This window comes from Aphelocoma coerulescens, chromosome 12 (assembly GCF_041296385.1).
Source record: "Aphelocoma coerulescens isolate FSJ_1873_10779 chromosome 12, UR_Acoe_1.0, whole genome shotgun sequence".
In the NCBI taxonomy this organism is placed as follows: Eukaryota; Metazoa; Chordata; class Aves; order Passeriformes; family Corvidae; genus Aphelocoma; species Aphelocoma coerulescens.
The window spans coordinates 19,656,537-19,671,252 of NC_091026.1; the positions used below are offsets into that span (position 1 = coordinate 19,656,537).

General features: G+C 44.8%; 1 protein-coding gene across 3 annotated transcripts in view; it reads left to right on the forward strand.

Moving 5' to 3' along the window:
- Nucleotides 1-14,716, forward strand: part of LOC138117671 (contactin-4) — a 270,719-nt gene that overhangs the window by 136,741 nt on the left and 119,262 nt on the right. For all 3 annotated transcript variants that reach the window (XM_069028195.1, XM_069028193.1, XM_069028194.1), the window contains exon 3: nt 4,398-4,536. In XM_069028195.1, coding sequence (XP_068884296.1) covers nt 4,482-4,536 — 55 coding nt within the window. In that variant the 5' untranslated portion in view covers nt 4,398-4,481. The remainder of the gene's footprint in view (nt 1-4,397; nt 4,537-14,716) is intronic.

Sequence of the window (14,716 nt, forward strand, 5' to 3'; positions counted from 1 at the left end):
CTCTTCTCTCAAGCAACAAGTGACAGGACAAGGGGAAATGGCCTGGAGTTGCACCTGGGGAGGTTCAGGTTGGATATTAGGAAAAATCCCTTCACTGAAAGAGTGGTGAAACATTGGAACAGGCTGTCCAGGGAGGTGCTGGAGTCACCATCTCTGGAAGCGCTCCAAAAATGAGGAGATGTGGCACTTTGTGATACTGTTTTGTGGTGGTGTTTGGTCAAAGGTTGGATTTGATGATCTTGGATGTCTTTCCAACTTTAATTATTCCATGATTCTGCTAAGACTCCCAAAGCACCTACCAACCCCATCTTTAAAGGACAGAGATCTTTTTGTACGTGTGCATTAGAAGGCATCTTCACCTTAAGAAAAAGGGGGTATTCTGGAACCTCAAAAAACTTTCTGTGGCTTACTTTCAAACTTTTTTTTTTTTTAATTTTGTGCAGATGAGTTGAATTCGAGCTTCTATTAAAACTTTGTGCTCAAGTTTTTCTGGCTCTGGTATTTCTAGATTTGGCCTGCAATATCCACCCACTGTAGGTGGTGTGGCCTATACTTTCCATATGCTTTTTTCCTTAAGCAGTTCAAGGAACAACTGGAAGTGGCACTCAGTGCTCTGGTCTGGGTGACAAGGTGGGGAGTGGTCAGAGATTGGACTCGATGACCTTGAAAGTCTTTTCCAACCCAAATAACTCTGATTTTGTGCCCCCAGCAGCTGCACAGCCCCACGCCGTGTGTAACCAGAGAGCAGCGGGGTCACCCAAAGCTCTGCTCTCCCTGCTGCAGCCAAACCTGAAGATTATTTTCGTGATTGCCCGCTCCTGTTTCAGAAGCTGGGTAACACTGAGGAGGTTTTGGCAGCGTGGATTAATGTCAGTGTGGAGGGAAGCAGTGAATTCCCCTCAGAGTGCTGCTCCTGCCCTCAGGTCACACCTGTGGCAGCCCAAGGGCCGCAGCACCTTCAATCTAACAAGCGCCCCATTAGTGCTGAGTGTTTTGTGCTTACCCTTCACTGTCCCTTTGCTGAGGTGATTAAAAGATGCCTGTTGCTGTCTGTCTGTGCAGCACGCTTCATTAGCAGTGATTTATTTGGGAGCTGAGCAGAGCTGGCACCCCGCAGCACACCAGTGGGCAGCAGCGAAATGTGAGCTGAGTGCTAAGGCTCACTCCTTGCTGCTGCTGCAGTGAATAAAGGGTCTGAGGTGTGTTCTGCAGCTTTTCCTTCAGAGTATGCACAGAACCGAGAGGTCACGTAGTGAAAACTTATCTTAAAAAGTATTTTTCACGTTCTGAAGGCACCTATATATATATATTAGCCGTAGGTTTTTAAATTATATATTGTTTTGTCATGAAACATCCAAATGAAGTTACTCACACAGCCATGCCCACAAACTTGGAAAAAAACACCACAAATATTTCTACTCCACACATCCTTTTCCCCGCTCCTACCTGCCTGCAGTCAGAGCTCTTAGAGTCAAGTTTCTTTGCCAGAATCCAATTAGGAGCAAAGGTGCCTTTCAAAAGAATTTGCAATGGCTGCACTGCCAGGAGTAAAGTTAAGAAGACATCTGCACACGTGTGGTGGCACTGGGGTTTCTAATGGGTTGCACTTCCAGACTGAAGCTCAGCGATCTCATTTTCATCTCGAAAAAATAACTTGTGTAGCGCTGAAACTACCTCTGCTTCCTTCTGGAAATAAAATATTAAACTTTGTGAGTTTTCAGGTCTCTTACATTCTCCTTCAGCAGCAGCACAAACTCCCCTGGGATTTTATAGTCAGGAAACATTTAGGAAGGGGAAGGATCTTTCCAATTATCTATCTTTTGCTCCTGCACAAATGTTTCCTTTCCTGAAGTCGTGGCCATAAAAAGTCAATGTGTTTGAAGAGTTCTCGAAGAGCTCTGAACAAAAGCCCTGCTGCTGTGAACGGCAGAGATGTTTACAGGGAAACATTTTGAGAATTGGACTCATTCACATGTGAAATAGGGAACTATCAGAAGAAACGGAATTGCAGCCAGAGCTTGAGAACCACCATAATTTAACCTTAGGAAAATATTTTCAGTGGTAATCATCTAATTTACTTTTCACTGCTTTTTATGCCAAGACAGGCATCATTTCTCTTTGGGGAAACTTTCTGTCATGTGTTACCCTGTGCCAGACATCAGGAGCTGGAAACTTTGCTTTGCTGGTTCTCTGGAGCAACTGCTGAATACCAGGGAAAACTTTAAGCTTCTTCATTGGACTTAATACATATTTATTGCCCAGAGAAGCTGTGGCTGCCCCTGGATCCCTGGCAGTGCCCAAGGCCAGGCTGGACATTGGGGCTTGGAGCAGCCTGGGACAGTGGGAGGTGTCCCTGCCCATGGCAGGGGTGGCACTGGGTGGGCTTTAAGGTCCCTTCCTACCCAACCCATTCTACAGTTCTGTATTTTTAGCATAACTTATTTTTGGCTGAAGTTGAGATCCCGTGATTGTGTCAAAACTTGATGGGAGGAAAGAAAGAGCCTGCTACTTCTAATATCTTTATCAGCTAGAAACTAATTTACATTAGTAACTTTGAAATGCTTTGTATTAGTGCTTAAAATGCTGAGAGAAGATTTATTTCCTGAGTAGGAAAGAAAAAACAAAATCAGTTTGAAAACCCTCACAATAGCCAGAATTTTCCCCAAACGGATGGTGAGTCAGGGCAGCTGTGGCAAGAGCTGAAGTTGCAGCGAGGAGGGGTAATAAATTCAAGACTATCCAGGAATTTTCTTGAGTCTCTGAAAAACCAAGGAATGGATTTTGGTGAGCCCTTTGCACTCTGGCAGTCTGTGGGTGCTTCCCACGGGCTCCTGGCAGGAGGTTAAGTGGAGAAGTGCTTATCAACCTCTTGTGGTTTTAATTGGGCATCAAAGGCTGTGAGTGATTGCTCATTGCAGAGAGAGAGAAGAAGAATTGTAAAGCATCTCAGTGCAGGGTAATGGAGAGAAGCTTTGTAAGTGACACGAGGGCTTTATTGATGGGCACAATTCGTGGGAAAACGAGAACAGGGAAGAATTTCAGCAGCTGCTGAAATCCACGATTTATCTCAAATTTCACTTAAATTGGTGTAAAACCAAGAGTGACTTTCTCTGGTAGAAATCGCTTGTGTAGGTGCTGTTCAACAGAATTTGGTACTTGAAGGAAATGTAGTATTTTCCACAGGTCAAGACTAGTTAGGGTAAAAAAATAAATTTCTGGAGTTCGGTGTAAACAGAGTGTAACTGCTTCATTATGTCAATCAATATAGAGGTCTGTGACATTTTCCTTCCAAAATTAATAATTAATACTCTAATCATTGCCTTAAACAGTTATTAGTAGTCATTGATTGGTCATTCCTGCTCCCCCCAGCCAGCCTCATCAGTCTGTGTGAGAACAGATGAATATAGGCAATTAATCTCTCCCTGCTTCAAAGCTGCATCTTCAGATCAGAGGGCAAAGATTCTCACCCTTCCCAGTGCGTTGAACTCAACTGCATTGAGTTTATTGGAAGGATCTTCCCAGTTTTAACTCACCAAAGTAGGCAGAGACCTCTGGTGATGCCCCTTCACTTGTTATTACTCATGCAGTTTGTCTTGTAAGCACGAAGGCCCCTGAACTTCCAGTCTTCACAGAGATGAATAAATTATAAGAATGTGCTCCTGGCTTGATTTATTTATTTTTCATATTTAAATGCCTGCTCTGGAGTGGTTCCTTTGATAAATGAAGGCATTTTTTTCCCCCTTGGGTTCCTGGGAGGGCGACGGTGGAAGTTTGCAGTGATCAGCTGAGAAAGTCTCAAATTGTTCACAAATTCTAACAATTACTGTTGTAACAGGGGGCGAGGGAAAGATCAATTTTTACCTGGAGATGTTTTAAGGTTGATTTTTAAAAAGGATTTTAGAGCAGTGAGCATGGAGGTGGAATGGGAAAAACATCCCCCTCCTTGAGCAGTGTGGGAACCCTTCCTCCAAAGTGTTGCCAAGGTGTCCTTCATGTGCTGGATGATGTTTGCAGAGAAAAGTTACAGTAATTGTCACAGAGTTACAGAATGACTCTGATTTTCCTCTTCATGGTAATCTACAGCATTCACTAATTACACCAGCTCACTCCAGAGAGGCAGGCAGTCAATCTCGTGAGGGCAAAATTAAGAGACAGCAGAAATTTCACAGCAGCCAAGCGAAGATGCAGCTACAGGTTACAATTCTTAATCCTCATCTGGCACCCAGACACCTGAAATGGTCACAAATCACTGCTGAGAATGATTTCAAAGTCAATATTTACAAAAGATTCTTTGTTGCTCTTCAGATACAACTTTCCTGCAAAGGAAGAACAAGCTGTCAGCAAATAGAAGGAACAACAATCCTCAATCTCCTTGCAATGTGTCTTTTGTTTTCCAGATTAAAGGTTGCCTGAGGTTTCCAAGGAGCCCCGTTGTGCTCTGTGATTCGTGGGCTCATCTCCTCTGCGCCGGGACGCTGAAGATGAGGTTGCTATGGGAGCTGCTGGTGCTGCACTCAGTCATGGTGTGCCTGGCAGGTGAGGTGTCCCCTTTGAATTTGGGATTTAAGAACACCCCTGCACTTCCCACTCATGCCAGAGCGTGCCGTGGTTCGTGCGCCAGGAGTGAAATGCCCAAATAAATCCCTGTTGCATGGCCATTGTTACCGAATGGATCCAGGGGATGCTCTGAGCAAGCTCCTTCTCCTGTTGGTCAGAGTCTTCCAGCCCAAGCACAACTTTCCAAAGGTCTGCTCTGCCCCTTTCCACTGCCAAGCTGCTGTTGATGGAAGTTGTTTTCCCACATTCCGTGTTAAGCGTTTCCCTGCTCAGTTAAACCTGCGTGGAGGGGAGCTTTAAATCCCATTAAAGTGGTGTTGTGTTACAGCTGCGCCCTCCCCCCATTTGACAAATAATTAACATATTCCAGCAATACAACCATCTCCTGCAAGTGCCCTTGTTTAACCTTTTCAGCCCTGAAAGTTGCAGTGTTCAGAGCATGCCCAGAGAAATGAGATTTCTGAGGGATGTGATTTTTTTTCCTGGAGCTGAAACAGTTCTTGAGGAATTTGCAGAGGGTCAGCAAAGCCTGTTCCAAAGCCCTGCTGGCCTTGTCGTGGGCGAGGAGTGGGTTGTAGGTTCACCTGTCCTGGACCACACCCCAGGACTGTCCTGAGTCTCTCTTTGCCATATCCTTGATGAATTCCTCCTCAAGCTGCCATCATTGTTCTTCCACCTGTGTATTGTTCTGAGGGAGGGTGTCAGGGTTTAATTAACGTTTGTGTCACCCTGGTGTTCATCTGGATTGCTCTAATGTCCCTGCTGCTCGATCAGACAGTTTTACTGCTTTATTTATTAACTTTTGCTTTCTCCCCTTTTATTTGTGTTCACTGTCAGGTTCCTTTCCCAGCATTTTAGATAATAACAAAGTACTTAGAGCAGTGTTTACTTTTTTCTGCTTAGCTCTACTGAACATAAAGCGACTTTTATTGCCGTACTTAGGGGTACCTATTTTTGAAATTTGGTTCCAAGTCTTTCTAAATGTGCTTTGACAGTTTCTGAGCTGGCAGAAAATTGGATGCAGAGAGATTCTGCAATGCAGAGCCCCCACGTGTTTCGGGAATTGCAACCCCAGGGAAGTTGGGCTGTGGGAATACATCAAGGATGAGCCTTTATTTCAAGCAAATAAATAAAAAAGAGTGGGAAAACAAAAGCATGGAAAATATTTTTGCTATGATTTCTCTACTTGAAATATCTGTTGCAAACTGCTTCAGGTCAGCAAAATAAGGTTTCAGGGGGATGTGTTTGGGGGCGTTGCCCTTATCAAAAGATCTGTGTTTGATAAAAATACATCTCTCCAGCACTGGCTTTCCCCACATTACTCTGCAGCAGTAGTTTTCCTCCTTTCCTCCTCTTAGCAGTGCACTGAATTTCCTCAGGCCTCAGATTCTCTGTCCTGCCGAGGGAGGTTTAACAGATGTGTGGGGAGAGGAGGGCCAGAAGTTTAGAGGGAGTTTTAAAAGAGGTGCTGAGTGAGGAAATGGTTTCCTTCTGCTGCAGGACATGCTCTGGGTTGACTTCTTTTGGCAGGTTTTAAAGTTGGGATATTCTGTGGCTGTCTGCAGCGTTGTCTGAGCTGGCTGGAGGCATGGGAGTGGTTTTGCTGTGGGAACTCTGGTGTTGCCGTGAGCGGGGCTCCCTCATTTGGGCTGTTTTTAAGGGATGCGCTTGGATGGTTTCCCGGAGCTGTGGGGGTGTTTTGTGTTGTGCTCTGGTGTTGTGAACACATGCACAGGTGGCTGTTAAATATTCTGAAGTTAAGGGGGAAACTTGTGTTTTCATGTTGATCAAATCATTTTCTAGCCTTGTGAAAAAATATTAGCAACTGAATTATAAAAAGGGAAAAAAATAAAATTAGTATGCAGAAAGTTGTCTACCAACCCTCCAGAGTGCCTTGTGGACCCTTAAATGACTGGGAAAGTTAAGAATTGAGCTACCTGTGAAAATAAGCTTAAACCTGAAAATGGAATACTTGGTGTGCAGATTTGGCCAAATTTAGGAATACATCCTCTGAGGGAAGGCACAACCACCCCTCCCCCACCAGGTTCGGGAAAAAATAAATTTTCCTCGAAGGAAAGTGAAGGAGATAAAACTATTTATTTAACAAACACACGGGAAAGGAAAATAATGCTAAATAATAAAATCTTTCACTGTGGAGGAAAAACCTGGGAAAGTGTTGGAGTCCTCCCTTTGGTCTCCTTGGAGCTGGGACTTGGCCCAGGGCCAGGCTGTCTGTGCCTAGTGGAAAGTCCTCCTGATGTGCTCTGATGTTGAAGCAGTCCAGTAGAAAAGGGAGAAAATCTGAAATTCCAGGGAAGGAAAAAAAAGTTCAACTCTCCGTCTTTCTCTGGAGAAAAAGAAACTGAACCACTGGCCAGAAACTGCCCCGGGAGCAGCAAACCGGGTGCCTCCTCCCTCCCCTGTCGCTATCTCCGTGTGACCTTGAACAAGCTGCAAACTGCTCTGAAAAAGTTTTGCTCAGTTTTTCCTTCCCCCTCTCAGGCTCAGTTTAAAGGCATAAAAAGGCGCAAGAATTAATTTCTGGGCATAGGGCAGCGATATGGGATACACATCATAAAGTCACCCCCAGACACTTGGGTTTAGCTCTTCTAATCAGAGTCAGACATGGCCCAGGTGTCAGCCTGGTCTCTGCTGCAGAGAGCAGCAGGGCTGGTGCGGGATGAGCTTTTGGGGTGTTGCCCCAAAAAACCCCCACGGAGTTCAGTGGTGCCACCATCCCCAAGCAACAGGATCCCCAGTGCTTCTTTGGGGCTCCAGCCACTCCCACCATCTCCTTGGGGTTTTTTTTGGTGTGTGTGCTTCCTAACACCCATCTATTCCCTGGAATCTACATCAAAACTTCCCGACTCATCTCATCCAAGCCATGAAACATGTTATAAATAAAGTATGCAATTCGTGCTATTATATATAAAACTAGAATGCAATCAGACCATGTAGAGACAAAGTTTCAAACCCCCCCACCGGCTTGGCTGAGAGAAAAATTTCACACCACCAAAAGAAGTTCTCTCACAATAAGTGAGGATTCGACCCAGGTGGGGTTGGATCTTATCACCGGGACATTTGCACTATGACGATTTGATCAACACCTTCTGGTATCTACATCTCATCTGATAAGGAATTGGACATTCCAGGAACTAAAAATAACTGTTCCAGGAACCAGAGGTGGCCCATCCATCAGCAGAAATGACCCACTCATCACCCAGGATGGACGATTCATCAGACCCAGGAAAGGCTTTGTGCAGCCCAACTCCAGGACAGGAAAACTTCATGAATACGAGAAGAATAGAATTAATTCGGACTTCACCCAAAAACTGTATAAGAAGGGACCAGCCAAAGCAGCAGGCGTGAACTTGGGATGTCTGGTGCGATAGAGATCAGATCTATGCGTGTTCACCCAGCTCCGACCCCGGGCTCGGAGCTGCTTTTCTCGATCGTGGCTTTTGAAAGCGATATTTCGGTCGCATAATAAATGTCATTTCTTTATAAATTTTGATTGGCCATTTTATTCCTATCAAAACAGCTGCCAGCCCCCGAGCACCGCAGGATGCCAGCGTGTCCTTTAAGGTGCCACTTAGCCAGCAGTGCCGGCGGAGCGGGGACACGCCAGAGCTGCTCGCAGCCCGCAGGGGACACTGCTCCTGATGCTGTGTGCTGGGCTTCAGATACTGCATCTCAGCAGCTACAGCTCCGACAGAGCTGCTGAAACACTCCCAGAGACACCTCGCTCAATCCCGGCACGTCCCGAGAGCAGCTGCCTCGAGGTGCAGCACTGTTTGTGATTTCAGGAGCTCTGCAAAGGGAAAAGGTCTTTCAGAGCCACCACCTCCTTCCAACCCACCACTCAAGCTGGGATCACATTTTTCAGACTGTTTTTCACTGGTAGTTTTGGGGTTGCACTGCTAAAAACCCACTGATGCTTTTTGGATTCGATACTTGGCGTGTGTTAGTTCAGAGTTTCTGATCGTGTTGCCAGGTGTCAAATTAATTAATAGGTAGCTGCAAATTCATTCTTTGGTGCCAAACAGCCCTGGTTTGTGCAGGCTCTCAGATTCCTCAAATAGCAGCTGTGGTGCTGATAATTTTTAAGTGTTGGAGAGTGGGGTGAGAGGCGGAACAGGCCGTGAAAAGTAGCACAAAGTTCTTCTAGTCGTGACCTTGTTACAAAAGGCTCTCCCTCGGGCAGCCCCACATATCCCAAAAAATCATCTGTGTCCAGCCAGGGAAGAGAGATGGAAACAAAAGGCATTGCGAGGTATGAGCCAAAGCATTGAGGGAGATGTGACATCGTGTGCCTGTAATGCGCTGGACGAGTCAGAAAGGAAATTTTCTGCGTTTCCGTGACTTCTGTGCCATCCTTTGCCTCATTACCCTCCTGGAGCAGCGAGTTCCTCTGCTGAAGTCGTATTTGCATGTTAATGAGCTGCAGCGGCACAGACACATTAACGTCTGAGTGTGCACATGCATATTTTACAGCGGGATTTAACCATTCACCTTCCGACAGTGCTGCGGGTTAAGCCCGGCTTAGCCCCACTCCGCCTCTCACTCCCCTCCCTCCACCCCGCTGCAATGGGGAGGAGAATCAAAACTTGTCTGTTTAGATAGGAACCATTTAATAATTGAAATAAAGTAAAATATAACGATAGTAAATAATAATATAAAGTAAAAAACGAGCGATGCACAATGAAATTGCTCATCACACACTGACCTCACGGGCAGATCCCGTCCCTGAATCCTGATCAGCCCCTTCCAGCTGCAAGCACCACATAAACCCAGGAGCTTCAAACATCAGTGTGTCCTGGAGCTCTTGGGGTTTGGTTTTGGGGTTTGGGGTTTGGTTTGGGGTGGGGTTTTTTGTTTGGTTTGTTTTGGTTTTGGGGTTTTTTGGTTGGGTTTTGGTTTTTTTTTTTTTTTTTTGGTTGCTTGGTTTTTGGGGTTTTTGGGCTTGTTTGGTTTGGTTTTGGTTTGTTTTGGGGTTTTTTTTCGTGGTGGTTTGGGGTTTTTTCCCCAACCCTTTTTTTTAACAGGAAAATATTCTTAGCAATGCCTGTGCAGGCATTCTTTCTCCTTCTATCCCGTGCTGATCCAGCACAGAAATACCCCAGCAGTGGTTCAGACCAGAATATTTAGAGCATATCAGTGCAACTCATGGGAGGGAAAAAATGCAATATAGAGTCAAGTGTTTTCCATTGTGAGGCAAAGCCCCCCATAATTTATATCAATACATTCCAGTGACATCGGGCACCCAGCTCTGCTAAAAATTAAACCTCAGCATTCACAGAGAGATGAGGATTTGAATTTGTGCTGCTCTCCAAGCAGCTGTGGGTTATGTACCAGAGAAATCCAGCTAATTTCATGTCTGAATATAAATTATTAAAGCTGGGAGCCCTGTTGTACATATTAAATGATGATCTCCTCTAAACGAGGCCGCAGTTCAATTTGTTCAGTGTTTCTTTTTCTGGTGCTGTGTAGCTCCCTCCATACTTTGATGTGAGCAGGAAGCTGGGAAATGATTAATCTGGTGTGGCCCCATAATTAATTAATTTATATTTTGGTCAGTTCTGCAGCACTTTGCATTCTGGAGCCAGCTGTCTAATTAATGTTTGCACAGCAGAGGAGGCAGGAATGACTCCTGTTGCTCCTTAAACACCACCCAGCCCTGGGCACCACTGCAGAAGGGTTTGCAGATGAGATCTGCCTTGCCCTTAATACTTTGGGTGGGTTTTTTCTGATTATTTAGGAGGTTTTTTAAGTTCATTTCCAGTTCTTGTATTTGAAAACCCCTCAGGAAGAGGTGTGGCCCTTCAGCAGCATCACCTTGCAGGCAGGTGTTGGGTGAGCAGGTCCTGGATCCGGCTCTCCTCATTGGGATAAGAATGATAAAATCTAGACAAAAGTTCCTTTAAACCGAAGCCAGAAGAGTTTTAGCTGCCAGAGTGGGGTTCTACAGCATTGCTCAGCTGTACACAGGTGTAGAGGAGAGCTAAGGAAATGTAATTTATGCTTATTTAGGGATTATGTGGCAAGTTTTTCTGTGATTGCAGAGGATTTGAGTCAGCCTCACAAGACATCTGTACCCATTTCCTATCCTGATCTGTCAGCAGCAAAGCCCTTGCTGGATGTGACCTGATTGATTGAGGCCATAATTTCCCAAATTATGAAATTAGAGGCCATATCACTGCCATCTTCTCATTTTTATATACAGATGATTAGGTATATTACGTTTTTCTCTGTTTGACTCTCAGGTCCATCTGGGCAAGTTTAATTGCCTTTCTCAAAAGTTAAAAAGGTGAGATGGTGCTTTTAAATAAAACAGGGCCTAGACAGACATTTTTCTAAGCAGATGTTCCAACTCTCTGGCTGTGTATTGATCCCCTGTGTGTTTTATACAATGCCTCTTTTCAATTTAGCTCCTTTGCATTTGAATTAGTGTGTAGGTATTGAAATTAAATCTCATTTAGGGACTTCCAGAAATACCTACTTTTCCACGCATCTTTCAAATTAGGGAGGATATGGACCCAAACCGCTTATTTATTGCCAGTAAAAATGGATTTTACTGCAAAATTTGAGGTGATTAGTCGAGTGTTTTATAAGTAAAACGCTGCATGATTCTTAGAAAAATCTAAATATTATTGGAAAGGGGCTTAATTTTGTAATGCTTGTGTGGTCATGGAGGAGAACAAGATGTGAGAGATGTGGTGCAGTGGGAAACCTGCAGAGTTGGGCTTGGAGCTTGTGTCTGGTGCTGGGCAAAGCCTGGCTTAGCTAGTCGAAAACCTGCCTCTGTGGGGATTTCCTCCCTGCCTGGGTACAAAATCCCTGCTCCTTTTCTCCACGCTTTGCTGGGGATTTGCATCATTTAGAACATCGGGGGAACCACCAGCTCCCACTGAGCCTTTTGGGGTTAAATCCCTGGGTTTTGCTGCTGCCCTTGGAGCGTGAAGTGGCTGGAAATGTTGTTGGCAGCGATCATTTTCACTTGGTAAAAGGTCCCTCAGCTAAGCAGCAGCGAAGGGGGAGCATCTGAAGGGAACAAAAGTCAGCCCAAGGTGGATGATGAGGGGCTGTAAATGTGGGCAGTCCCAGAATTGCTGACAGCTCCATGCGGACTTGGGCTGGCCGATGTGGTCTATAGTGAGGCTTCTCCCCACCCCTTTGTGCTTTTGTAGTGTTTGTCCCAGAAATTCCTGTCCCCTCCTTCAGCCAGGCCTGGTTGTCACAAGGGTTCCAATTTTTACAGGGTTGGGGCCATTAAGCAGAACGGATGTTGATGAATTTTTGCAAATCGTGCTCAAAGTCAGTCTGTGGCAAATCAGTGGGTGCTCCCAAGAAGTTCTTTTAATGAACAGAGCACAGAATGCTGCAGTTCAGCTGGGCATTGTTTAACGCTGCTTTATTGAAGCATTTGTCAAGTACTGTGACAGGCTGTGCTCTGAAATTAAGAATATGTTCCTGACAGGCTGCACTGACTCATTATTGCAAGTTTTAGGAAAGATTTCCTGTGTGTTACAATGAAAAAGGCAAAACTTGCCCGTTATCCCTTCAGTGCTTCAGTCTGGTTTTCCTCATGTGTTTGGATTTTCTATTTTGCAGTAAAATATACATATTCAGCTTCATAAATCAAGCAAAGACACCATTGTTAAATAGTCTATATCATATTAATTATGCCGTGAAGCAAGGCAAGCATTACAACCATTTATAATCGACTACTGGAGAAGTTGATAATCAATGAGACAGGCAACTAATTAGCCAGCCAGCAGTCAGCATCTCCAGCTGAAAGCTCGTGACTTTAAACTTCATTAAACTTTCCAGGTGTCAGGGAAAGTATGAAAAATACAGCTATCTTAATAGGTTGATGTGTCTTAACTCCAATTTTCTGAGTTTAAATGTCTGAAGATTGCATCTGTTTTAAGGGGTATTGTCATTTATAAACTTTCCATGGCTGTCTTGCACAGCTGAAAGGAAAATAAGCACTTTGTGTGTGAAGGCTTTGACTTTGTCCAGTGCGTGTTGGGAACAACATGAACTTAGATGTGTCTGAAATTCCTCTTATCCCAAATTTAACTTGTACCTTTGAGTCTTCACATCTGCAAAATAGATCCCTGACAGAGTTCTGAATATGATCTCTGTTTTTGTTTGTGAAACGGGGATCGTGCAATGGATGACCAGTGAGACTTGGAAAAAGAAACTATCTGTGCCCTTCCATCTCTGTGTCAGCAGATGCCATGAGGTGCTCCCTGAGAGCTCAGGCTTTACTCCCAGAGCATTCCCATTCCTTCCATTTTTATCCATTCCACGAGAAATGGCATTTTCTCTGGCCTCACACTGGGTGGGCTTTGCTAGGAGACATCTGAGGGGGGACTGGAAAGAAGGCAGGGGGGTGGCTGGGCTTTCTGGGGTGTGAAACAGGGCGTGATGCAGGGACACAGAGATGAAAAGGGGCTGGAAGCAGCTGGATGCACAGGTGGGCTGAAGGGGAGAATTACTCACTTCCTCAGCGATGGAAGTATTGGTTCCAAATTCTCTGTTTCAAGTAACTTAAATCATCTTTTATAACATCCCTGAAAAGCAGGATTAGATGTGACAAAAATCACAGCATTGGTGTATTTTTGAGCTTTACAGCTGAAGTCCAGGTTGTGGTGATTTGGCAATAACTGGAACTGTTGTTTTCTTTTCTCTCTGTCATGATTTTGTGATCCCTTAGAATGCTTAACACAGATCTGTTGCCCATACTGTGCATCCAGGTCTCCAACCTGCTTTTGATTGGTTTGTGACCAAACTCAGAAAAAGTCAATACAGGCAACTCTGAAACTGTAAATATTATTGAAAGGGATGATGCTTACTGCCAATTCATGTTTAAAAATCAGGAAGAAAGGCTTAAAGAGAGACAAGCTTTGGCATTGTGCTTTTCTTCCTGAGGGAAGAAGCATCTTTGGGAAGAGGCAGAGATGTGGGAGCAGAGCTCAGGCAGAGGAGTGTCACATCTGCCAGCATGCAAATGATGACTAACACCACAGGGCTGAAAGAATAATGGAAAGAGACTCCCAAAAAATCCCTTACTGACCTCAAAATGGGGAGAGTTGGAGTGGGGAGGGCCATGAGGGACAGCAGGAGGGCTAACCAGCTGGGTGAGAGGGATCTGGAAGATGCTTTTGCCACTGGGTGTTTGCCCACGTTTGGTTTCTTCAGCCCCTGTGGGTTGGGAACATTGAAGCACTTCAGGAGAGAAAACAAGTTTGAAAGGCAGAGCAGCTCCTAATCAGACTGTTACGGAGATTGGGATTCCTCAGCTGGGATAAAAACACTCTCCATGGCAATCTCGTGATGCCTCTCTGAGCTGGGAAGCCCAGCTGGGATTCTCAAGTCAAGTGGCCAAGAACTGTCAGCAGGAACGGCTGCAGCTGATTTTATAAAATGGGAAAACTGTGCTGATTCTCTGGTTTTTTCATATGTACCAGTGAGTAGAGGCACTGGGTGGAGTGAGCTCCTCGGGATGTGCTGCATTCCCCACTCCCTTTCCAGAGAGGCAGGACAGGCTCTTGGTCTTTATTAACCTCACAAGAGTGAGATCCTCGTTTCAAAATACGGTCATGAATTTCCAGCACGTGGAATGTGCATCTGGCAGGCATTGATTTTCTTCCTCACCAGATCTAAATAACATAGTGTGTACTCCAAAGCCTGTGTCCTCTTTTCCCTCCATGAAAAGCAGAGCTTCCCTCAGTGTTTTCCCACTTGTTAGAAAATAACACTCTACAAACAACTCATTGGTGAATAATCTGCATAGAATTTCACAGTATTTATTCATACTGACTTTGCTTTACTAAGTGTAACATTTACCTTTATTGACCTCTACTGCATTCCTGAGCAAACTTGAATACTCTCTTTTCTTTTTTTTTGGAATCTGTTGGTATATTAGGATGGACCATGGAAGTTATTCCCTAATGAAAGGTGAGGGAGAGATGCCATCAATCAGTGGGAGGAGGGAGAACCCAATGCTTTCCCATGGAAATTACGTGAGTTCTGGAAGGGAGCCAGGCATTCATTTTGTTAAAATGGGGTTTGATAATTGAAACTAATTTAACATCGACCCCATTAAGTTGCATTTTATTGCTCATTTAATATGCCTGTCTCACGAGCTCCC